The sequence below is a fragment of the Diadema antillarum genome, unplaced genomic scaffold (assembly GCF_040938485.1).
Source record: "Diadema antillarum isolate AM-2024a unplaced genomic scaffold, OU_Dant_1.0 scf00000099, whole genome shotgun sequence".
In the NCBI taxonomy this organism is placed as follows: Eukaryota; Metazoa; Echinodermata; class Echinoidea; order Diadematoida; family Diadematidae; genus Diadema; species Diadema antillarum.
Genome location: NW_027270988.1, coordinates 4,970,224 through 4,997,547, shown reverse-complemented (window position 1 = coordinate 4,997,547; position 27,324 = coordinate 4,970,224). Strand labels below are relative to the sequence as shown.

The 27,324-nt window shown below is 37.3% G+C and overlaps 1 protein-coding gene across 2 annotated transcripts in view; it reads left to right on the top strand.

Annotated features, from left to right (window-relative positions):
• Positions 1-27,324, top strand: part of LOC139718748 (epidermal growth factor receptor kinase substrate 8-like) — a 79,892-nt gene that overhangs the window by 29,322 nt on the left and 23,246 nt on the right. Inside the window, exons 2-8 of one of the 2 annotated variants that reach the window (XM_071630212.1) lie at positions 3,642-3,694; positions 21,482-21,615; positions 23,563-23,747; positions 24,163-24,311; positions 24,808-24,969; positions 25,429-25,578; positions 27,020-27,093. In XM_071630212.1, coding sequence (XP_071486313.1) covers positions 21,542-21,615; positions 23,563-23,747; positions 24,163-24,311; positions 24,808-24,969; positions 25,429-25,578; positions 27,020-27,093 — 794 coding nt within the window. In that variant the 5' untranslated portion in view covers positions 3,642-3,694; positions 21,482-21,541. Of the gene's footprint in view, positions 1-3,641; positions 3,695-18,682; positions 18,932-21,481; positions 21,616-23,562; positions 23,748-24,162; positions 24,312-24,807; positions 24,970-25,428; positions 25,579-27,019; positions 27,094-27,324 lie in introns of those variants that run through there. The other variant, XM_071630213.1, reaches the window with a different exon arrangement.

Here is a 27,324-nt window from a genome sequence, read left to right as displayed (position 1 = left end):
TTCCTGTGCTCAGTGGATACTGTACTGTGCCATACATTTAGTGAGACAACATTTCTATGGATCGGGAGTTAAGACAATATCACGAGTGGTTAAATTCATGATAGAAGAGTACAGTAATGAAGAGAAAAATGTATGTGTGCACATCGTATTTCATATGGTCAGGATCTGACTTTAGATTTTCGCGCATTGTTAAAAGTCACAAATAGCACAATACTCGCAAAATTTGTGAAGTAAAAACTTCAAAATACATGCTGTTCACAGTAATGTTTCTCTACTGTCAGACTGAGCACTCTCTTTATAGAAAAGTAAGCACAATGTTGGTCTGTTTGTTGGAATTTTCGCCGAGTAGGGTTGTGACATTTTTTTGCATAGAATTGACATAAGGATAGCATCTCTTTGTTGACCTGTTAACATGTACAGCAAGATGTACTTCCTGGGGGGTGTTTCATAAAGCTGTTCGTAAAGTTACGAACGTCTTACGAGCGACTGGTGATCAGTTGTGATGTGCTATACATATCAGAATTGCCATAATTCAGCACAAGAACTGATCACCAGTCGCTCGTAAGATGTTTGTAACTTTACGAACAGCTTTATGAAACACCCCCCTGGTCTTTATGTGTGCTCCCTGTCATGTTTGTCAGAAGGAAATACAGTTGATACATTGGGAATGGTGCCATTGTTCACTGTGTATTTGCAATTGTGCTAAATGTGGGAAAAACAAATCTCAAACCTGGTAAAATTCTGATAAGAGATCCATAATGATAGTTGATGATATACCTTTGTGGGAAGAGTAGGGGAGAATGTGAGATGTGTACATCAATGTGTGATGATAAATATGAACAGAATACCACACTCATGTAATTTCTAAATGACTGGTCTTTCAGAGTGGTAGAAACATAAAGCAGTTCATTTATGGTACACATATCACTAAAGATGTAATTCATGGCATAATACAAATTTCATACTTCACTGAACTGTTGCAAAAGTTGCAACATACAAATTTTATCAGAAATAAAAGGTTAAATGTGAAAATGATTCCTCATCTACAAAATTATTATTGCGAAGTGTCCTTTTAATGATACTATTGGAAAAAGATGAAATGATGCTGTTGCTGTGTAGAAACACCCCCACCCCCACCCCCACCCCCCCCCACCCCCCCACACACACACACACATTATATGGGAGAAGACCTAGTATATTCATACTGGAATAAATTTCCTTGGTAACTTGCAGTGTGAGATTGACCATTAGTGAGATCAGACATAGGCCCAAAAGGGATGTGTGATCATGTTTAGTCCAATGGCCAAAGAAGTGGTTGTGGTGGTCAACACCTCACTTTCTGATGTGTGTGAACAGAAAAGTGCAATATTTAGTGATACTCATATTACAGACATTGTAAATGTGTTTGTGTAGCCCTATACAAAAATTTATATTTGTCTGTTTGTAATCCCACCCTGTTTACCAGACTACAGAAAGAAAAATAAAGTATATGCACTTGTGATGTATCTGAAGTAGGGGGTCATGGTAAGGACAATGCACATATTATACCCTTCTGACATTCAAAAAGGTCTTATCTCCTTGAGATGTGAAAATTGGAGTTCATCTCAGAGCTCCAAAAGAGTAAGAATAAGAATATGAAAAAAAAAGTATGAATGGAGTTCAACAAGTGAGGATCCAACCGCTGACCCAACCACAGATTTTTTTTTCCTTTGCCCTTGTCTGAATGTCCTCGACCATTTCAAAGAGGTGTGCATTTTTGGCACTTTTGGGAATATAAAACAACTTTGAAGATTTTCTGGTAAGGGGGAGGGGGAATAGATGTCTGGGTGTAAAACCACAACTCCTTCCAAACCCTAAGTGTGTCTAGCAAAACTCCTCCCAAAAATGCACAACTGTACTTTTCCCTCAGTATTCCCCAATGGAGAGATGCAGCTTTGATTGGTGGTGTGGCTTCACACAATATCTTGCCTATAGTATTTTGGTCAATTTTGAAACTGCAGTTTGTCTGCTTTTATGGCATCTACACAGGAGACTATTGTATACTGACGAAACATTGTAAAAGTTTAGTTCACATGGGGAGCAGTATTGCATATTTCTAAGTTATATTCACTATGAATGCATTTGGGACCTGTTGCTTAGCAGTATTGTGCAAGCACAGTATACAGCAATTGTATTCAGGTTTTAATGCACTAAAGACCTTACATTCTGGCAGTGGTGGTGCTGTATCTATTCTTGCCAAATCTTGTGTAAGACTCACAAACAGGCAAAGGTTGGGGTAGGTCAAATTCCCACACCAGAAGTGCATTTTATAGATTACACAGACCCCATCAATTCTTAGCTCCAACTGCACAAAGTATTCAAGCATTTTTGGCTTTGTATGCATACTTTACATGATAAACACTTTAATATGGTTGTGCCAAAGTTCATAATTTTCTGGAATGTCTTCTTACCCTGCCACAATTGATTGAAGCACTAGTTAAAGGTACTGTTTACCATTGGCAGCATTGATTTTAAAAATGTATGACTTATCATATTTGATGCATACGTGCAGGTCAGTTGTATTACAAAATATCCTGCCATATAAAAATGTTGCAATAAAGTCCAAAATTTATGGAGATATCACCATTTTTCTCAATAAACCACAACTGTAGACAGTTTATTCTAGAAACAGTGTTCACTCTTTTCACATTTTGTATGATTCAACAATACTTTTAAGCTCATTAACATTTCTATACATTGGTTGTTTCTATCCCTACAGTGTAATTCACATTTTAAGACTATTTTGAAACATTAAAGCTTGGTTTTTTATTCATCTACAAGTGGTAAATAATGCCTTTAAGGTACTCCAGTAATCATAATCCCTACTTTAATCTTGAGTGCAGAGATGTCTATTAGACCATAGCAAACAAAGATAGCATTTTTGAAACCCTTGTTGCAGAACTTGTAAATCTCTGTGCACAGCCATTGGACTCCTTAATAGCTCCTTCACATTATACAGTGTGTTCAGACACCACATATGATTGTAGTTAGGAGCTTCAAGAGATGGTGTTGCAACTGCTGTAATCAGACAGTATTATCAATTTTACTGTGGATGCACAAAGTCAAGAGAATTCCACAGGTACATTTGTACCTACATATATGTGTCTGGTTGCCTTATGTCTGATTTCCTTTTTGCATTCAAATGAAGAACCTAGAAAAGCTGTGAAACCATCTCTAACCACATTAGATGAATCAGACTGTTCATACATCCATTTATTATCTCACAGGACTGTTTTAGCACTAGTAGAGTGGGGAGTGTACAGTGTATAGAGGGGGACTAGAGTGGACCGGTCTAGGTTTTATCAAGTGTGCACATTCCGAAGTCCCACTTGTGTTATGTCACATTGCACAAGAGTACCAATATTAAGTTGTCAGTTAGCTTTGTCTTATTTCAGTATTAGAACAAACTGTACATGTAGGAAGCAGGTATAAAATTTGATCTGCAGATTCATCCCAAAGACATGAAGACATTACAGCTGGTTGATACAATAGTTACATATATTTCAGCCAATTAAGGCTGTCTGCATTTGCTTGTAAAAAGGTGAGGCGAGATTTAACTTATGAATTATTTGTTTTTTAATTTCTTGTTTTGTCCTCTGCAGGTAAAGCCAGACAGTCAAGGGAGGTCCAAAGATGAGATTCACTTGAGTTACAGGTTGGTATTTAAGAATCTTCACGGTACGATCTTTCAAACAGTCCCATGGATCACCTCTCTTTTCTATAAAAGAGTGAGCCCTCTATGGCACGCTATCCGGTCTTACCAAAGTTCATGTGATGATGGTGGTGGTTGTCGAAATGAGTGTTCAATATGAGCTCAAACTATGTTAAAATGTCTGTACCAGTGGGAAGTGACAATAGTAAGATATTTTTAAGTATTATTTCTACTCCTTCCAGTTTCCACAGGATGAAATCGTACTTCTAAGGAAAATGTTTTCCATTACACTTTAAACTGGAGCTTTAAAGAGAATCCTAAATCAGCAAATAATACCTCTTGTGAAAGCTGAGAATGTACTTAACATGAATATTGTACTTTTGCCGGCCAATTCCAGCATAAAAAGAAAGAAGAGAGAATGTAAATCCTCATTCTTAATACCCATAAAATTGCTTTCGTGGTGGATTATTGCCCTATGATTTAATGACATCACAAGTGTCTTGCATACTTTCACAGCAGCCTTTGCATACATGAATTGGTGGTAATGTATTTTCGTATCCATATAAACATTTCAAATTCCATGTGGCCAAATTGCACCAAAATCACACAAAGACTTAATGGCTTATTTTAAAACACTCTTGTAAATTTGGACCAAATTGGTTACCACAAACTGTTGATATTGATGGTGAATTGCATGTCGTGGCTCAAACAACTCATCACTCTTTGCAAGCTTTGTGGCATCACTGCTTGTACAATTTAAAATCGGTAGAAAAAAAAAAAATCTGAATCAGAAATTGATACTCACTGTCCTCAACATATTGAAACTCTTTGCTTTTTGGAAGTGGCTTTAAAATCCATTCCAAAAGTAATTATGGATGATCTATGATGATGAGCAACTCCAGCTCCTACTCATGATTTACAGCTGTGTTACAGCAGTCTGGTATGTATACCGGTACGTGTGTACATGAGTGTGTGCATTGTTCAGTAGGCCAGCCTCATGGCTGTGGCTGTTCACAAGCAACCAGCAAAGTGAACTCAAAGTGCTGCTAGCAAGTTGTGTTGATGCATGTATTCAGTCACATAGCATATAATACACAGTCTAGTCTTTTTTAATGAGCAGTATTCATAGTTTCTCACTCAGGGTCACAATTACAGCAAAAAGTAGGGATATCTGCATTAATTATGAACTTAAATATGCTGCAAACATAGCAAATTTGACAGAAATGAAAATTCCCTGCACAAGTTGACATTTTGAATAGACACACAGCTTCCATTGTCCCTTGTGTTTCTTCCGTTGTGAGTCATGCATATTCAATCTTTTATATCTCCACTTCTTCTTGAAAAGCCCATGATGAGGTAACATTCTGTTTCAGGTTTTCTCCAGAGGCTGCCCTGAGTATTGTCAGCTGTTAAAACGGAGTTTCAAAAAGCCATGGTCACATTTTCACCAAACTTGACTGGTTGTGGGAACCATAATAAAAAATATGATCATCTTTAAAAAATAAAAATAAACAAAATCTCTAAAATAAGAAATGATAAAGCATATATGCTATGAGTTAATACCAGGTGGGTGTACTTCCAAGTTTTTTATGGCAGATCCAGGGATGACCCCCTTGGGGTTGACTTCAAATTTGGGCCAGTTTTTACATTTTCAGTTTTTGTCTTTGTGTTTTTTTGGAAAATGCACTGTCATATTTTCTACAAACTTGGCAGGTATTATGTCCAGTATGACAAAATATACAAATGGACATCATGCCCATGTGGAAGTCCACAAAGCTCCTCAAGTTTGCTATGTTCTTCTCAGGTAATAATGTGCAAGAGTGCTATGGAAGGTGAACTCAGGATACTTCAGTGATGTCAGGTGATAGTCATTTGGGTGCTAAACTCACTAGGTCTCTTGTTGGAGGCTCCCAGTGACTCATGCTGTGAAGAAGACATACCATCTTTGTCAATTCTATTCTGTCACCCAGAGAGACTCATGCTTCAAGCTCAGCTTATAAAAAAAGCATTCACAGTGCTCGAGCATAGCCTGATTTTGCTTTATGGCCTTTGATAGAAATGATGAATTCAATGTGCTGTAATATGTGATGCATAATGCACACATTCCATAAGACGTCAGTCTATTCATACAGCATTCCATCTTGTACCAGGTACTGCCTTTCCTAGTGATTACAAGTCTCCTTTCTTTTCTCAAGATTTAATTTGCTGCTTGCATTGCTGGCAGCGGTTTCCTGCTTAAAGAGTTACGATGCGTAGCGGATGGTATATTGGCAGGGGTTTGCTACCTCAATCTTTGTGGACTGTGAAACGGTTCTGACTTCAGACAGAGATACATATAGATTTAGGTTTATTTCATGGATGAATTAAGCCACATACCTCTATGGTTAGCTGTACCCTCTAGAAGGTTGTGGTCTTGTCTATGATTAATTCCACTTAAGGGTGTTTGGTCTTGGAGAAGAATGTGTGATGTTTACTGAAAATTCTGAAATCCACAAACACCTGCTCTTTATCCCCTGAGATAAATTGAATTGGGTATGAGGTATTCATTTACATATTAATTTGGAATCCATTATAAATCTGGTGTACTATGCCTATCATGGGCTAATGAAGAACACTGGAAATAGTCAAGGAGGTTTGAGAAATGGAGTTCCAACTGGCTGTAAACATCCAAACAGCTACACTCAGTTTTCTTTTGACGCACAAAAGAATTCCACAGTGACCACAGGTGCATTTGTGCCTTTGATTATCAGGGTTCGATGCCGCCGTCTTTCCGAGCAATGGGATGATTCATTTAGAATGCTAACATAATGTCAGCTATCTTTTTTTTTTTGGATGAAAGGAAATTAAATTTCAGCTAATGATATGGCATATGAAAAAGAAAGTAACTCCTGTCAAGGATTATGTCAAAAAGTGTTAATGTGAGCCATACGTTTTAAAAATATTTGAACTGCACCCTTACTGGAAAGTCAATTATATCATCTTTCTGATCACTTCCGACAAATGAAACTGATATGGTATAATCTTCCAAGTGTAGCTCTTTATTTATTTGTATGTTAGATTAGTGTAAAAACAGGTAAAGTCTGGTAATTTTTATTTTTATTTCGTCAAAATTTGTGGAACTTTTATTCACACATCCTTGTGTCTGTACCTTTCTGTAACGCTCATGTTTCATAGGAAGGGACAGCGAAAAGTAATTACCATCATAAAGACATATCTTCCATTGAGAGTGACTGTCATGATGCAATGCCACATGAATCAATTCTCCCTATCGCATATAGCCGATATCAAGCGATAGAGATTTCTGATCAATCGCTCTTGGGACGTACACTTCCAGTTTTGCAGTTTACCCCACAGAACTATGTGGCTTACCACGTCATGTCCTTCACCAATGGATATTTTCCATAATTTCGTTTTTTGCATCATCGGCCCAGCATTGGGCCACTTTGCAGAAGAATCCCATTCATCAAATTTAAAGTTACAGATTGGAAAATAACTCTATTATTCAACAGATTATAAGACAGAATTTTATACGATCTTTGAATACTGGTACTTCAGTGTTCAATGTGCATAAAAGTCTACACTTACACACAGCGCGTTCATAACCAGAAGTTTGTATCCCAACAATTTAAGGTAAAAAATTAGAGCGCCACACGCATTCAGATTCAGAGAGCTATATGCGATAGGGAGAATTGTCTTCATATATGTGAGGCAGCTCCAGTTTAGCACATACTTCAAATATTCCTTAGTGGCGGCATGAAACATGAGATCAAAGGGAATAGCACTGTCGTTACTCCATCTCTTGAACGTCCTTGAAATGATTTACTGAGATGTTCTTTTTACCAAATTTCCCAAAGAGTGTACATTTGATACCATGCAAGAGGGAGCTTGAACATTGGATCAATGTTCAGTAGATAAACTTAACTTACTGAAGGTTTAACAGTGCTTTTGCACACATTGTTTTAATTGAAACCTTCTAGTAGCAAGACATATCAAGTAAGAGTGGACAAGCAGTCTACTGATATTTCCAGCAGGTTGGTTTATGTAATATTAAAAAGAATTTTCCCTTGATTTTAACATGGAGTCATTTGCCCTCTTGATGTGTCATTGCCTGATCCAAGGCCATGATTTCCAGTCCAGCTTTTTGCTCACAGATTTATCATCCAAACAGAATTATTTAGCAAAAAATATCAGATGTTGCCCAAGAAAATTCTTCTAGCTATTCTTATTTTGGTTTTGTGTTGGAGGCTTCAGTTTACTGTGTATGCTGCAGACTACTGTCTTTCTATATTGCTTTATACTCCCAAATGAAAGGTCACGTCTGCTTGAAGGGTTAATGCTCCTAGATGAAATACCTAGTTGTCAAGTGTTCAAGGACTAATGGACTACATGCTAAAGTACAGTGTAACTGTATTGTGCAAATTGTGTTAACACAGTGAATAGAAATGTACACAAGCTGAGATGAAAGCTGGTGCATGGTGGCTACTTTCTACCTCTGCTGCCACTGAAGAGAAAGGGAGGATTTGATCACCCAAGGGGACGTTAAGCTCTGCCATCAAACTCAAATATTCCTGGCCAAGGTCTGAGGAAACAGAGATTTTCTCTTCCAAAATCAGGCAGTTCAAGATATTGTGATGAATTTCTAATGTCTTCAACCTATTCATTGACAACTTTAAGAATTAGATGATATAGGTAACGTTTTAAAGCAAAGTCTATGCATATTTGTGCTTGAATTTTTAGATAATACTAGTCAGCCATATCACAGTTCTTTGCATTATCCTGTGTGGTCCTTTGTGTTGGATCTTTCATGACCTGTTTACACAGTTACTTCTTGTCTTCTTGAAGAAATTGAATAAAACAACAGAACTATCAGTGGGAAAAGTGTTTTTCCTTCGACTAGGCTTCCATTGTTATAGAAATAAATGAAGTATCATTTTAATTATGGCACAAGAGTCTGCTTTATAGACTACCAAGAAAAAGCAATAAAGCAATCTGTGCCAAAGCTCCCCCCCCCTTTTTTGTATGTGTGTGTGTGTGTGTGTGTGTGTGTGTGTGTGTGTGTGCAGCCTACATCTGTGGCAGAATGTAGAGGGGTGTAGGAAAGTTTATAATACACTCCATGTCAGGGTAGAGTTAAATCCAGAAACCCACTTGAGGCCATCTTCTGCATTCATGCAAAGAGTAACACTATTGTTCATTGGAATGCCATAGGAACAATGAGTGAGGAGGAGATAGAGGAGCCATTGTATTCACCTCTTTCTCTCTATCTCTCCCCCCCCCCCCCTTCTCTCTCAATGCGTGAGAGCACAATTTTCCTTGTATACCAATATCCGCTTCTCTCACTCAGTTTTCATACTTCGTGTTTTTATTTTTTACCTCTCATATTTCTCTCTGTTCTTTGCTTTTGATTAATTTTTTTGTGTGAAAATGTGAATATGTCTGGTAGCTCTCTTTCCTTTGATTAAGTCCTCTTTGTGTATTTTAACTTGTATATAGTTTCTTTTCTCTTCTTTTTCTGTTCACTACCTCTGTTTCTCACAGTGAATGTTCATGTACAAGTCTTTATCAATATGACCAGAGTCTGCTTGTCTGTTTATCAGTCCATGTGTCTGTCATTTTGTAAGCTGTTCCCCCTCACTGGCTTCCAATGCCTCTTTGACTTGTGGGCTTTGTATAGATCTGATTTCTCCATTTGTCTTCAGGGTTTTTACTTTGATCAGTGTTTTAATGAAGGTCCTCCTTTGCTTGTTCTACTGATAAATCACATAACCCAGAATCCATACTTGTACACAGTTTAATCAAATAGCCAGGAGCTGAATTAAAAAAAAAAAGAAGAAATCATTGTCATTACCTCTCAAAACAGGTGAATACTCTGGGACCACCCCCATGCTCTATAGAAAGTTCAGCAGATTTAATTTGGATTAAACTCTCAGCATAAGTATGGGGAACTGTAGTGTTTATCTTTTGTAAGTGTTTGAGGTATATCCAAGGAAGGGAAAGAGTGCATAATTCCACATCTCATTTAGATCCTTGAGAAGCAGCCAGTGTAGCATGATTTCCAGTAGCCAGTACTGTGGTCTGAGACATGGACTGAGCCTGTGTGAGTTCCTGGACTGTAGGGTGATATACTGTGTGTATCTCTCTATTTTATGTGATGAGCTCCAATCTCAGACCTCACTATATCACACAGTAACAAAATAAGATGCATCACTCAAGGCTCTTTGTCTCTGCAAAGTCAAAATGTCTTCATTTAGATTGTGAATCATCCTATGTTTTGGCCTGATTATTGGAAATATTGAGTAGTTTGGCTGAATATTCACACACCCTCTGAGTGTCTGGTCAAAGCCTGGTTATTACAGGACTAACACTTGTACATACATGTAAGTAGTGTCAGTATAAGGTATTGTAAAGGAGACTAATGCCTGTGGCTTCACATCTACTATGCAATTAACATCTCTGTTTTGGAAGTCTGTTGACTTTGCTAGACAGAAGTTATTTTAGGACTACTTTGTACAGACTAGTAACCTTTTGAATTCAAAGGTAATTCTACAATTCAAGAGTACTACAGTGCATGACATTTTGTTTGCTTGATGGAGTCGAGTTTGAAATGGAGGCTGTGTTTTGAATGCTGAAAGGTAATGTGTCCAAGAGATGGCATTTAGTTGCCATGTGTTTTTTTAGTTGTCTGTTGGTATACCTTGGAGTATGGAAGGTGTCTTATAATGCTCTCACACAATGTTGATGTGTTGTCGAACCTTTTTGTTAAGACCTACAGCCTTCCAATTGCTGTGTCTCATTAACTCATGATTGGCTCTTAACCCCTGGAGAATGTTTTACTTTCTCCCAGAACTGATCCCATTACTCAATTGAGCATTAACATTGATCACCTGCTTTGAGATTCAGTTTGATCCAAACAAGTCTCCCCTTGCAGTAGATTGTCCTTTAAAAATACATTTCACTATGTATGATTTAGTTTGCTGTAAATTCAAGTGAAATCGAACAAATGAAATGGCACAAGTTTGATTAAAACAAGACATACAAGTGTGAAATGAAAAAGTTACCAATCATTATAGGTTTATATATGTATTTTTTTTTCCTAAGCAGATATATTTGTGTCAAGAAGAGATTCCAATGAGATAAAGTGATGATGTTGGTATCACACAAATTACCCTTTCATGTTGTATCCTGCACACCAAACTTTTGTTGTGTCTGAACACGTTAGCAATGATGAGGGAATGAGTTATGATTGCTAAATTATGAACCAAAAACATGATTATTACAATAGATTGGGGATACTCATATTTCAACTCAACTTGTGTGTGCATGGGGTCACAGATAATAATATATTATCACTATTTTGTAAGACATTAAACTCAAAACCCATACTTTCTTATTTTATTTCTGATTTTGTTTACATATCTACCTTAATTACATCAATTTCATTTTACTCATTTCATGTAATTCAGCATGAGCATGATTTGAAATGGCCCTGTAAGACAAACATGATATGTTTCATTGTACTCTGTGAATCTTAACTAGATAGACATCGTACATACACACTACAATGATCGCTGAAGAGGTGAGGAGATAAAGTACAATTCAATGTGGGAATATTTCCAACTGGTAGATTGGTATATATCTTCTAGAAAACTGTCCATTTGTGAATATGGGCTGTGTGGTATAATAAAGCATGTTGAGGGCCAACTAATGGACATACCAGTGGCTTTTTCATGCATGATTAGACTTGAAAGAACCCCTTTGAAGTTGGAGTCTCTGGAATAGAGGGCAGAGCGGTGTCATGGGTCCCATTTATTTTGGAGATACAATGGTACATCAGGCAATGTCAGCGGGATATCAAATCAGTGAATGCATCTGTGTGGAACCCAGGCTGATTGATTCCACTATTCAGGAAGTGGAAGATGTCACTGTTCCCTCTTGGTACCCGAGTAATATTAGTCCATTGCTTGCAGAAACCGGATGTGATGCATATTAAACTTTGGGAAATTACCTATCTCAGGGGGCAACAGGTAAATGATTTTCCTTCAGACTATTTTGTGAGGGGACAGAACCCCCCCCCCCCCCCCCCCCCCCCCCCCCGAGTCTAATTTGTTTTTCATCAGTGGCAGTACAGGAGAGATATTGGGCCAGAATGAATGGTATTTGACCAGAAAGGCTGTATCTTATCGGAGTGATGCCTCCCAGTGAACTTCAGTGCCCCGCCCCTCAGTGTATACCTCATGACTAGGTGGGCTGTTCCGAGTGATGTGCTTCGATGAGCACATCACAATTAGAATAATATCTTGGCCAGATGAATTTTTTTTGTAGAATTCTGTACTTTTGTGACTCACAGGAGCTGCATGGTAGGAATGTAATGAAAATTGAATCCTCTAATAATCTTTATAAGATGCTGAAGAATTTTGTGGCAAATGTGGCAACCTCCTCCTCCCCCCCCCCCCCTCATATATAAAAAAGAGATGGTCATCATAATGACAAATAAAATTTTATCACTACACATTGTCATGAGAATTGTCATGAGAATTGTCATGTGGAGTATTGAAATCCTTTTAGATGAGGGTATCCAAGGGATTAAAATCAGTTTCTTTTTTTTTGTGAGCATAAAAGTAGTATAAAAGGACAGACTCACGTGATAACCAACAGACGACCAATTTTGAATATGCTATGCCCACTGTGAAAGCTAACATATATATTTTATATAGAAAGAAAATCATTAATGCAGGTCAAAGTCCTTGTCTTTCAGCATTCTGTTTAAGGTATAATGTATGTCCTGTAGTGGTTTGTGGTACAGTGCCTACCTGTTAATCGGGAACTGCTTTAGTGGGAACCCACTTAAGTGCAACAAAAATTTGATGTAACAAAATGTTAATGTGTTATTTTCATCACTTAATCAGAACCATTAACCACTTTATTGGGACAAATTCTGACTGAAACACTTCCGTTGTCCATCATTCATCGTCTTAAGATGATAAGTAAATCCATAGAAATAATTGCAGGGATTTAATTTCCTCATCAGAAGGGTTATTTTCTAACCAATTCCAGATAGATTATGCCGACTGCAGTCGGAACATTTGTTGCTACAGAGCTACAGACACAGAGAGTCACCTTTGCTACATGCAGCCCATACTCTCCCTGTCGTGCATAGTATGCATGCACTTTGTGTGTTTGTATGTGACAGTGTAAGAAGGAGGTGTGAATATGGGGAAAATTTGTTCGTACGATCGTTGCAATCAGTGTCGTCGTAATGTGCATGTTGTTAACACATTAAACAGTGTGTTAAAGTTAGTAGTGCTGCCTCTTTCTGTGCATGGATCAGGTAAAAGGCATCGTGATTCCCTCTGAACAGGGTTATTTTGTGGATCAAATGAATGAAGGTTTGTTCTGATGATGCACTTTTGCCAAAATTATTTGACAGCTGTGGGTTGTTTTTTTCCTTCCATTTTGTGTCTGCATGTTGTAGCATGCGTGTGCTTGTTGCTGTGGTTATCAGGGGGTTTGATAACTGTGCATGGTTTAGTATAATGCCCACATACTGGGCTTTGTGTTGTGTGGTTTGCACGGGCTAATACCAGCCCCTGCTTGAGCAATGGCATCGCTTAATTGGGAAAAAAACTTAATTGTCTCCCAACCCATCCCGATTAAGCAGTGAGCACTGTATCTCATCATGGAGTTACAGGTATGCTCTATGGTCTCATGTTGTTTATTGTGCAAACTTGATCCACCCAGCCAAAGTTCAGTGGAATACTTTACAGATTGCCCATTAATAGCACGCAGTCCAGAATAAGCAACCCTTTATCACAGGTATGTCCCTCCCCTCTCACCACCCCCCCCCTCTCTCTCTCTCTCTATCTATTTGTCTATTTGTCTCATATCTATCTGTCTATCTGTCTATCTATCTGTCTATCTATCTATCCATCTATCTGTCTATCTATTTGTCTGTCTGTCTTTTTATCTCCTTCCTTCTTGTTTATTTTCTTCTGTAGTCTGTAAGTTTGTATCCTTCTTTGTAGTCTTTGATGCTTGTACTTCTAATTAGCATGTTTTGACTATTACTGTTAACTCCTTAGAAGATTTTCATGATATGGTTAGAAATGGGAAAAGCCATTATGTGAGACAAGATGGTCTGTAGATATAGACTAAGATAGTGGCATTGTCACACAGTGTACTTTGAACGCATGTTATCAGGTAAATGTTGTCAAGCTGAAGTGATATTAGGTAGAAATCCTTGTAAACAAGAGAGGGAACATCAGAAGGATGTCAGGCATAAAACAGCTAAACCACGCTGCAATAGACTGAACGCAATTCACTGGATTTGGTCAACAATACAGTGTGCATCTCTTCATGACACATTTTGTTGTTAGGTGGTGTTGGTATGGCATCATTCATAGGTACAATGTTTATGAAAAAGGTTAGAGAAACTGTAGAACTTGACATTGCTCTTACATGTCTTGTCTAGATTGATCTTCTCCTGGAGCTGTGAAATGAGACTTGTTAGGATAGTCTTGCACAATTGTCATGATCTCTTGTGGTTGGATCATTGTACCAATGCTTTGCTGAGAAGGTCAGAAATGCAATACATTTGACTGTTTCCTCGGAGGTGCAGTCTATTAAGTGCCTTTTACAAGAGAAATTTGAACTATCTACTCTGTGTGCTGTGAGCATTGATTAACATCTTGTGTGCACCCCGTCAGAAAAAAAAAACATGTACAACAGCACTCTTTCACATTAGCTGATTAGTTATGACATAAATAATTGAACCAGTATTAAAAGCAGCAAACACTGGTGCTATTAATAAAAAGGGTTGACAGACTGACCTCAATACGGAAAGTAGGTTGTTGGGTTTTTTTTTTTTTTGGGGGGGGGATGGGTTAAGAAAAGCTAAATTTCTGTATTTGGGTCATATGTAACTGAATGCTGAAACATTTATATATGGTGTTAAAAATGACTTCCTGCTTTCAAAGCTTACAGTCATACTAACAGTTTACTTTAAAGGACAAGTCCACCTTCATAAACATAAGGATTGAGAGAATGTAGCAATATTAGTAGAACACATCATTGAAAGTTTGAGGAAAATCGGACAATCCGTTCAAAAGTTATGAATTTTTGAAGTTTTTGTGCAGTAACCGCTGGATGAAAAGACTACTGCAGTGTGTGAAAAACTTAGATGTCACATGCGTACAACAATATAAGGAAAATATAAAGAGAATTTCACAAAATTTCATCTTATGAAAAAAGTACACATTCCCCCGACTCGTTACCGACAAATGTTATGGGTAATATTATTCCCCCTGCATTTAGAAAGAGGCAAGTCAAGTGCTCTTTTATTATGCGAAAAAAGTGAAAATATGTTGAATTTTCTTTATATTTTCTTTATACTGTTGTACGCATATGACTCACAAGCTGTAGTAGTCTCCTCATCCAGCGGTTCCAAAACAAAAATTTCAAAAATTCATAACTTTTGCATCGATTGTCCAATTTTCCTCAAACTTTCACTGATGTGTTCTACTAATATTGTTGCATTCTCTCAATCGTTATGTTTATGAAGGTGAACTTGTCCTTTAAGTAGGAAAAAATCCTCATGCACATAGATGTGATTTTATTGTTGAGTGTTATTTTTTGTGTAATAAACAAGATATTAGATGGCATAGTTGTTTCATCTATATCAGTATTACCTAAACTTTTTCTTATACCTCACACTATACACAGTGCACCAGTGCTTTAACCTTTCTGAATCCAATTTCCTTGCCTAGCAGTGTGTGTAGGTTATCATGGTGTGAGTAGTCACTTCCTCTTGCTGAACATTGATTTATATTGTCTTGCCCTGGAATGTCAAAAATTCAGTCAACATGTACAATGCAAAATATGCTGTTATTATGTATAGAAACCAGAGATTTTGTAAATGTTATTGTGTTGTACAGATTTCACAATTTGTACACATTTCATCAATTACTTGGCAAACAGAGGCTAAGATGTATTTTATTGCTGATATTACTTAGATATGTGTAATTGTCAACGTTTTTACTAATGCGTCATATGATAACAAAAATTTGATAAGCTGCCTTTGCATGAGAAAGAATGACAAATATGTGGGTTGTCAAAATCTGACAATGAGAGTTTTAGGAAGAGGAGAATGTTGACAATATGAATTGCACTACTAGTGGTGAGCAAACACAGAAATATGAGAAGAAGTGAAGCGATTACAGGGTATTCATTGACTTTCAGTTTGCGTGGCATTCCAGTTCATCACTCTTTTGTGCACAGGTATGATGAAATCATATGGCAGGCGAGAAATACAGCCACTACTAAGAGCAGAGTTTAGGTGATCACACGAGGTGTTCCATTATGGTATGTAGGTTGGTCAGCCCAGTGAGAAGACTGTAGTATGTGTGAATTGGGTCCACTTAGCAATTCATGCTGTTTAAATTTTGTTTATATGTCAGAGGTATATGAATGGAGCTCACAAGAACCTACATTGTAAATTAACTGCAACATTGATGACAGAAATGTCTCATATTTTTCAGTCTGTTTGATGTGTGTAGCGAGTTATACAGAGCTCTCTGAGTTTTGTTATTTTCAGCTGATATTGTAAATATTTAGTTTGTATATATCTACATGTAGTTTGTTTGTACTTGGAAACTTCCAAACAATCCACTGGCAGCTCTTTTCATAGGAACAAGTGCTCTTGTCATTTTCTGTCATTTGCAGTATAGTATACATTATCAGCATACTGTAGAAGTGGTTTCTTTCGCGGTGGTTTTATTTTTGCGCTTTTCGCGCTTTGAGGTTGAACCGCGAATTTAACATCACGCAAAAATGTTTTGAACTCGTCGGTTGTTACAATGCTATCATACCGACCGCGAATTTAAACACGCGAAAAAGTCGGCACCGATGGAAACCGCGGAAGTTTCTGTACGCGAAAGAAACCACTTTTACAGTATTTTTGTAGTTGTAATAACACTGAATGTGTTAACATGCACACAAGTGTAAATGTGGTGCTTTATGCTGTAACATGTACTTTTAACTGTAGCTTTATAAAAATGAATGAAGCAAAGTAACTTGTCCAATGAAACATCCTCGACACGTGTGTTTAGATTTTTTTTATTGCTCCTAGAGAAAAAAAAAAATCCATCAAGCTGAAAAAAAAGAAACCACTACGTGACGACAACACTCAAACTAGAAGACTTAAGACAAGTAGTATGGGAATCTTTTTACAGCTAATATTTCTTGATTTACAGCTGTACGATGGTTTTTTAATAAAGACACAATGCTACTTTTTAAATTGGCTAGTGAAAAACAGCAAGTTTTTGTTGCCAGACAGTTGCAACTGTACATATATTACAGAATGATTTAACATGTGAAGCATTAGGTTGATTTATTTCAAACTGAATTTCTCAAAATAATTTCAGATGGTTGACCCCTTCTGCACCCTTATGTCATTATTAAATAGAAATTTGTACAGGCACTGAGAGGGCAGTCACAGTCCACTGTTATACCTTCAAAAGGCACTCAGGATTTTATGACCACTTATCATTTTTAGCACAGCTCATACAAATGAAGAAGAAGAGAAAATCCCTTTGAACAAGAATAGAAAGCAGTGCATGCATTATGCGGTCATTTACAAGTGGTAGCATTTGATGAGATTCTTATTGATTTGATGGTTGGCACAGAAAGGCTTCAGCATGCATGCTGTGTCTGTTCCCTTGTTTCACAAGATGAATTACAGCCACTCTCAATCAGTAGTAACCATGACTACTGCACTGCAGCATTGTGACCAATGTGTAGTTTGACCAGACTGGCCTGAATTAAGACCATGGTCTCAGTCTGGTGCCAATTGAATGCCACAAACCCTCTTCAGAATCAGACTAAAGCTCTTTTCAATTCCCATCAGATTAAGATTCTGTGGTCAAGATGAATCGTGAGTAAGATCTGCAATATTGCAATTTCAACAATCTGAGCAACCCATTCTATTGTATATGCACTGAGTTATTGTATTGTTTGGCAAAGTTGCATGTAGTTGGCATTTGAATGCTTTGGAGGATGCCGATGGCTTAATAGAGAATGGAATGTGCATCTAGGCGGTGTTCGCTCAACTTGAGCTGTCAATTGTCTTTTCTGCGTGAAAATATGCTGTCCACAATATCCGTGTGTATACAGTGTGTTAGTGTGTCTTCCTGTTGCCCTGTGATATTATGGTAATTTTACCCACACTGGTATAATCATTGGGGTATGTAGTTCGACAACCATATGAATAGTAAATACATACTTCTCTTAACATGTTATAACCCACAAAATAAAGTCGTGTCACTAATACAGGGAAGCGTACTCTAAATGACTTCTTTATACACAATCCTGAGATTTTCTGTGACTGCCACAGTACCTGTTTGTGCTGTGCATGATCTGTAAGCTGTAAAGTGAACATTTATAGAGAAAATATGAAGAATAGAGATAATGTAACTGGCTAGATGCTGTATAGTGTGTGTTCTATCTTGGCCAGTAATGATAATAGTGATAGTGGATGAGAAAAGTCTTGCAGCATTGAAGGATTAACTTCAAAAGTAAACTTGATGTCATTCTGTCTTACTGTCTGTCATTTAATGGTGTGAATTTGTTGGTATTAGCATGTACCATAGTGAACTCAGCATTAACCTAGCCTCCTGTGATAGGCTCAGTGGTAAAAAGTTTTACATTTTTGTCATTGCCTGTGTTGTTTTGTGTCTCTCTCTCCCCTGTCTTCATACGTCACTGTGCTACGCTCCATCAATTCTTTGGGAATGTAGTGGAGCAGTTAGAAGGTGAGCTATTGAAATCAGCTCCATTATATGCATACAAGGTGTGTTCGGAATTACCTTCATTTTGTTCGTTGGCCTACCTCCGTTTTTGCTTGTTTTGCTGTGTACACATTTGAGTTGGTCTTTGGCAATATCATGCCACCACTGAGGCTGATTGGAATTTGCACCCACAGTCTTGTGTATCACGGTGTGAATTTCCCACTGCAAAACACAGGGCAGAAGTAGTTATGGGGAGAAGTAGCGGTGCTTGTCTGTGCAGTGTATTATAGAAGCTGGATCCACACTGGACTATATGTCAGGATAGTAGCACAGCAAGACTTCAAAAGTTTTTTTAAGAAGAATATTTCACATTGACAAGATTCAAATTGGAATATACATGGGTTGTGTGTGCCCATGACTAAATGTTCCTGTGGCTCAGCCCTGAAGCGCAATTCATATTGTGAGTACACTTCTAAAAAGTTATCTCCGTACTTCTCTTTTCCTCTTCCGTTCAAGGAACATTTCATTTCACAGATGTATATTCTTGAAACTTACTGTATTCCTGTGTAATGGAAGTATAAATGAAGTGATCTTACACAGCCCAGGAAAATATTTCTTGCCACGTAAGTTTCTAGACCAGCTTTGTATCTGAGTGAGGAAAAAAAAAAAGAAAAATGTTGGCAAACCCCGAAACAATCTTCTTCATGCTAATCATTATGAAAATGCAATGGATGCTGTGTAGTTAGCTGGAGTGTAATACTGAAAAGATTCATTTTGCGTTCAGTCTTGTTGAAGGAGAGCTGATGGTATGACAATAATTCAGTAGTGATCATAGGGGAGACCAAGAAGAAATGGAACAGTTCGTGTATTTGTGATGTTGTGTATCCTTACTTGCAACTCAGTATGTTTTTGATAGCCAACTCATGCTGATAATTACTATTTCAAAGACTGGTAGTACTGTTAGGTATCTAAAGTAATCTCATTTTTGGTTTTTCAGCGTGACTCATGGATTTTAAAAATTCATTTTGGGAGTAAGATGGCATACCCCAGGGTGAAGTGTGAGTTCGATAGATAGAACTAATGGGGAGAAAAGGGACACGCACTTAAAGAGTCTCAATTGAAACCTTCACTAAAACACTGGAGAACAAAAAGTGATGAAGACACATAGAATAACATCAAACTGGTAAAGTTCACTGAAAGTCAAGGAAAGTGGGATAGGCATCATAGAGAAATTTCTGAAAATTAAAATGAATTATATCGAGGAAAAACTGGGACACAATGGGAGGATGGATCAGGTTATCCAAAGTTACCCTATGCATTCAAAAATATGAAGATAATAACTTGTGATGTTACGGACACACAGACCCAGGATTGAAAAAGACACTGCTTGATGGCATAATGATGACTGCCATCTTGATGACAAAGATCAGCTCCATAGAACTCATTGACTGCCAATCAAAGTACAGTGTAGATTGCGCTCTCTTATGTACAAGTTTAATAGTCATTCACAATTTGCTGTACATAGTGTATGCATGGAGCATGCACATTGGACTAGTATGTGCCAATCGTATCAATCTTATGTAGATTGAGATGTAGTCTTATACTTCTTACACAAGAAATCCATTTACTTCTGTATACATGTTACACATATAATAACACTAAATTTTTCACAGCTACATGTAGCTAGCAAGCAAACTTTGTTTTTGAAGTAATGTATCTGTACTGCAATTGCTATTTGAATAACATTCATTGTAAATAAGAAAAAAAATAATAAGGACTGTTGTATGTAGGCAACCACATGGGGAAGGAAAAAAAAAGTAGACTCGCCAGCCACACCATGCAGCAATTGAAGGCACATGATAGGTATTGATGGTATTTGATATTCACTGATATAGGCCGGCCCCTGATTGGTTGAATATTTTTTGAGATAGAGAAGTGTTCAAGTTTATCCCCTGTCCTAGATCAGCAGAGTCTCCTCTGCTTGTTACATTGAACCTGTCTGGAAGCTTATTTGACTGGTGGATTTATACCATCCCTTGTTGTGCAAGTTTCAAGTCTAACATGTGCACTTGGTAGCTGACATCCCGAAGTAAAGTGTTTGTGACATTGTTCCGTTTCAAGAGAAAGAGACCATTTTTATGTGTATTTTGACTGTGGTCAAAAAATCAAACACCAGAACAGCAAATATGTTTCACTGAAATGGTCTCAAAGTTATCGATTAAAAGTGAAACCTAGAATGCGCCTACTGTGAAAACCAGCGTGTAATATATTAGCAATCTGTTACTTATTTTTTTATCCAAGTGTAACCAAATTTAATACTGTATACGCCATATATTTCGCGAGTCTAAATTTTCGCGAATCGGGAACTCCCAAAGATTTTGCGAGTGGTTAAATTCACGATCGTGGAGTCCTGTACCGAACGGAGAAGAGTACGCGTGTATGTCACATTTAGATTGGGATCAGAGTCAATATTATCGCGTGTCTTTAATTTCGCGAATAGCACCTGACTCGCGAAATTTGCGAAAATAAAAACTTTGCGAAATCTTTGGCATATTCAGTATTCTGTGAATTCAACTTAACTTTGAGAGCACAAGTCAACTTGAAAGCAAAGGGCAGTTTCCATTTGTTTTTGTTTTTTTCAATGATGAATTGGAATATTTTTTTACTACAAGGTCATCCATGGGGCCAGTATTATTCATGTATATGCCATATATTTAGCGAGTCTAATTTTGCAAATCAGGACTTCCCGACAATTTTGCGAGTGGTTAAATTTGTGATCATGGAGTAGAGTACTAAACAGAAAAGTGTCTTATTTATATCAGGATCAGAGTTATTATTTTCGTGTGTCTTTGATTTCACGAATAGCACCTGACTTGTGAAATTTGCAAAAATAAATACCTCGCAAAATATTTGGCGTATACAGTAATTCTATGTGATATGACATTAATATATTTTTGATTTAATATGCATTGTAATGACAATAATAATTTCTGCTTGTGTTTTCCTACAGGTTGGTAGATTGAATGTGGACATCTGTTACAGACATTCCAAGAGAACCAACTGAGCCAGGATGCCCATCCCAACATCCAAAAGAAGCCAATATCAGCATGAGTCAGCATATGGACCAGGTCCACAGAGCCATCAGTAAGTCATAGTTTGAACCTTCAACCCTCATCCCAGTTTGGATGAAGAGCATGTGATGTGGGAAATTTGGACTCACCACCTTCAAAGAACAAAATGAAATCAAAACTTTGATATTTTGATAATTCCTCATTTCTCATTAAAAAAAAAAAAAACATTGTTCAGATAAACAATTTACCAGATGGAGTAAAGCTCCTCCAGTTGAAAATACAGAGTAGTAAGTTATTTCAATATGTTGAGTGAAATATTCAAGCAAACAAAATGGTCCTAATAAAAGATGGGTGCCACCTATCATTAGGACTTTTAATTCCCCTTAGAATTGTATTCTCTTAAACGTTTCATGTTAGTAATCGTTTCTAATTATCTTGCAAAAAGTTAAAATCGGAATCCTCTTCTTGGCCAAAACTAAATCATCCCTTTAATTTCATCAAATATTTCATACTAAAGAAACATGTACCATTGAAATTCTTTAAAATAGTTTTAAAGTAATTGAGATATCTTTTTTTTTTTAAAGATGGTCACTTTTCAGAAAAAAAAATTGAGTTGAAATTTCAGGATTAGCTATAAATTTAGTAGAAAAGAAGCTTTTAAAATTGGTTTTACTGAGACAAAACAATGTTATTATTATAAGCACAACAGGCTCATATAAATAAGAATATTGTACTTGGCCTGATAACATATTTGCATTGAAGAACGACAATGACAAGAACTGCAATACAAAATACACGAAACCACAGCAATGTAGTTTCCTTGAAATGACTGGTTGAATTTATGTTTGCATGTAAACTAGACAAAGATTAGTGCTTTAATACATACTCAGAATATCTTCTCTTCAGCGGTATCCTGTAGTGTTCATTCAAGATAATTCTAGACACTCTTTTATCACTTGAAGCATGTGACCACACCCAGAAGATATGACTAAATTGGACCATCTGGGGCATTTCTTTATATCAGAGTAAACCATTGTGGTGGGACAAACACAATAGGTAGGGGTAAAGGTTCTCTCACTCTGAAAGGGTTTCTCCCATACATGTACCTGAGCCTTGACCGCTGGATGATTGGCTGGCCTGCGGTCAAGACTGTATCTACTAGAATAAGTGGTAGTGTACTAAAAGCTGTCTTTTTTTCTGGATTAAAACAGGATTTTTGTATCAAGATCCTAGCATCAGGCAATTATATGATTAATCAAATTAATACCAGGATGCCAGAATCAATGAAATGACATTGTGGGTATTTTTTTTTCTCTCTCTAGATAGCAGTTTTTGTTATCATACTGTACACAATTAATACATGAGATTTAAAAGCCAAACCAAACCAAACTGAATACCCTGTAAATTATAAGATATGACTCTTCTTGTACTAAAGTGAAATACATGAAGCCTGCAGTATATTGTTAGTGTACATTATGACATGTGTACTATGTGTGAAGAGAGGTTTGTTTGGGTAATTGAGATATTTAATGTTCAACATGAACAAAAATGAAAAAAAAAAACAGCATCTGAGGTATGAGTTTTCTTCAGTTTGTCTGCCCTCTGTATAGATGAATTTGTAAGATGACAAGTGCTGATCTACATTTTAGCAAACATGTCACTGCCTGGAAAGCAGTAGATGACAGATGCGATTACCTCTGGTTCCTTTTTTTCCAAACATGTTTGCTAAAATGTACATCAGCAGTTGCGATCTTACAAACTTCATTTGTACAGAGGGCAGACAAATGTAAGGAAATTCCTACCTCATATCTTCACCTCTCTACATAATAATCTCTTGCTTTCAACATCAATATCGTTTAAACTTCACAATAGTGTTTTTTTCATAGGTGTTTGACAGGGGAATTAGGATTAAATTGTCAGTACAACTTTCTACAAACTGTAGAATATTGCAAATTTTGTCATCAATATCAATTTTTTTTCCACCAATATCAATTATGTTTGAATGTGTCTCATTTTAAAGGGCAATGAATGGTCATTTGGACAGAGGGCAGATTCCAAACGGCTACCCATCGAACACAGGGCGCCAAAATGGCCAGACCTATGGAGTACCCAATGGTCATGCGTATGGACCCAACACAAGTGTGCCACACCCCCATAATGGGCCATCCAGAGGGGCAAACAACAACAACCACAAAAGTTTATATGGTGAGGCTCCTGACCAAGTGTCTGTTAAAGGGAATTTTGGAAGAGATGTTGGCAGAATTAGGAGATGTGTGCTTGCTATTATGTAGACTCTCAAGAATGATAATGTAGCTCTTTTCCTACTGTGTAGTGTGCAGTCTTGAACAACACCAATATGCACAGTTGTTAGAAACTGTTTGAGTGAATGATTATGAGTTGGCATGTTAGATTCAAATGTTATTCTATGAACTGAGAGAACATTAAAGATCTGAGGAATGTGACATGTCATCAGTGTAACAAGCTTTGTGTGTGATAAGCTCAAAGACATCTAGAGAACATCCTTTGAGGAAAATGAGTTGAAATGAGTTGTCAGTATGCAGGAGGGGGAAAGAAAGTTGTATTTATCATCTTACTATTCTAACCTATGTGATGATGTTAGGTGGCTACAATGACCCAAGGCAGTCATCAGAGGCACTAGGTAGAGATGGCTCCAGGAGACCTGTCTCCTACGCCGGTCCCCAGCACACTGAACCACAGCCTCACCAACAACCTCAGTCACTCCAAAGACAAAACAGGTTTCCTGTTGAGGTAAGGCTCTCCTACTTCTCTTAGGCACTCTTATTCATGGCTTTATCATAAACTTCAGGGTTTTTAGGATTTTTTTTTATTTGAAAAAATATCAAGTACCAAAAGAGGTAGAACATATGGTGTTTAAGATCTTTTTTTATTTGAAAAAATATCAAGTACCGAAAGAGGTGGAACAAATCTTGTTTTTCATCTTTTATTTTAACCTTTATCCATCCCAGACAAGCCATCCTGTGGCTGACTTTTAAATGCATTGATGTCAGTCTCGTTGGTTTACTCATATCACCCTGAATGTGGCATACAGAGGGAAAGAGAAAATATAGGAGTGGATGCACTTGTGAATAATGACTGAGTGATAATATTGATAATTATGATAACAAATAAAGAAGTAACCGCTCTAAACTTTAAAATACTATGCCGTTAGAATTGCAAAGAATAGAAAGATTTTATGAAATGGAAAGATGATAGCAGTAACTTGAGAGATGTGTGCTTTCTGCAGCATCTCTACACATTCCCCATGGACAAGAAGGAAGGGGTGCTCTCAGTGGAAGATGGGATTCGCAAACTGAGGCTTCTGGATGCCAAGGGCAAGATCTGGTCACAAGATGTGCGCCTCACCATGACAGAAAAAGATGTTGTTCTTCTTGATGAATACACTCAGGTAAGAAGCAAATAGTGCATTGAGTAGAGTTGGAAGGTGGCCCAATCAGTCAAAGAAAGAACAGGAGAACTAAATATTAATACTGTTGTTTGATATTAAAGTGAGTTCCTCAGTAGAGCATGACAGAATTGAGAAAGTTTAGAAAATTGGGACAACTCCCTTTGAATCTGTACTGTTTTTGTGCAATTTCTCCTGTATATTAATTGTTGATTAAATGTATATATAACTCAAGCTTTCAGACACAAAATGTCTGTAACCAAGGATTTTTAAATAAATGGATGATACTTTGCTGACGTCTTGTAAAGTCGACATGAGCTGATTAATTTTGGCTTGTGTATAAGGACACAAATGGTTCAGCTACTTTGATGGTGAATAGATATCAGTTTACAGCTAATACATAGATTGTGTCATATTTTTCCAAAGGTGGTCAAATTCTGTCAACTTTGTTCTTTCTTCTAGGAAACATTGGAGGTGTTCCCTTTGCAGGACATTGGGGCCATCTCGGCAGAAATCAAGCAGTGTAATTATGACAGCTTACTGGTCATCATTGTTCGCTATGGCAACAAGAGGGTGCCTGAGATGATGATGTTCCAGTGTGAGCAGGTGCCGGTAAGTAGTAAAAGCCTTCATCAACTAGGACCTGAAATATGACTTCACAAAGCAGCTTGTGAGGTTCCCTTCCTTTATATCCAGTTTGCTTGCAACTTTAATAAGAAATGCAGTTCTTACATTGGTTGGAGGATATGGAGTCTTTGCATTGTTTCCTGACTTACATTCTGTGCTACGTGACATGGTCCACTCTCTAGTGTTCATCTCTTTCAAAGAATGTACAATGAAAGGAGAAAACAGTTGTGATTTACAAGTGGAGGATTTTAAGTCATTGTGAGATCATTGCACTTATTAACTCCCAACGTGATTACAGTCAGCATTAAAGTTCATGATTCTTCAAGAGGTAGTATTCCCCCCCCCCCCGCCCCCCATTTTGGTAAATTATACTGGAGAACCATAACCCAACAAGGTTCATTGTTGCTTGCACTGATTGCCTATATAGTATTTGGTGTATGCCTCTGCAATTCCACACATACATGTGATAAGTTAAAGCTTTCCCTTTGTGCTGTGAGAAAATGCCAAAGCATTCCAACTAATACCAAAAGTTCCTTCTCAGATTCCAAAGATGGACCAAGACTATTGACAGACACTTAGATAGTACCGTTATTGATGGAGCAAGTTGTTCAATTTTGTGTAGTTTACATCATCAATGAAGACTGAGACCATATTAAAATGTTCCATGTTGTACATCAAGTGCTGTCAATGCTAGTAAAGTACTTCAAGTCATAATCATGATTGTGCTTTCTGTAAACTCATGATCTCTCCATGCATTTTGTAGGAGACTTTGAAATAAATAGCGTAAAACAATTACACAACATTTCTTCAATATTGATGTATGCCTGCTAGAGTAATTTCTATTTGCATTGAAGAATAAAATTCGAATCACTTGCACCAGGAGTAACAGTGACCAATATGGTACATTACAAATTAACAATGTTATTCTATTCATGATTGCTACCTCTAACTTATTGCCTGCATGAGTCAGCTGCGCCATCAACACTGCTGGCTGTGTAGTCACTGTAAGCATATCATTGTCTTTTCAGGAGGCTTTAGGAATTAAGTGATGGATGCAATAGAAGTTCCTTTCTGAGTTGAATAGCCTGATTGAAGGTGATGTGGTTGGATGAAAGAAGTAAAGTCGTGACATGGCGCCTCTTGGCATTAGGACTACATGTATTGTTGTTTGATCATCACTACTATTTGAGCCGATTAACTACGCGGAAGAAACAACTTTTCTTTGGGGATAGACAACAGTTGCATGTGAATATTCACTTCAACCTGTGTTAAGAGACACACGTACATTGATTCATTCTCACAAATCACCTGATAATCTTGAAACAACTAATATGAGTTCAAGATTTCTCTAGAACATTGTACACAATATGTAGTGATTTGTGTGTGTTGTATCTCTTAACCTTACTTTGTTTTGATGTTCAATCAGGCGCCAGAGATTGCACGATCTCTTCAGAGGGCAGTAGACTACTACACCACTGGGAAAAAGAAGAAATCACAAAGGTAAGTTGGAACTGATCTTTAATTCAAACTCATCCACAAATTCCTTCACATCCTTGCTTCTTTCATGTCATTTAATGATCACACCCAAGACTACCATCATTCTCTTTGCCTTCTCTTCTAAAAGCTGTGCTGTAATTTGCCCCACAGACCTCTGTTGTCAAACCCACATCCTATATCATGAGCTATACAATCCATATTGTTAGTCGCAGAGTTGAAAAGACTTAAGATACA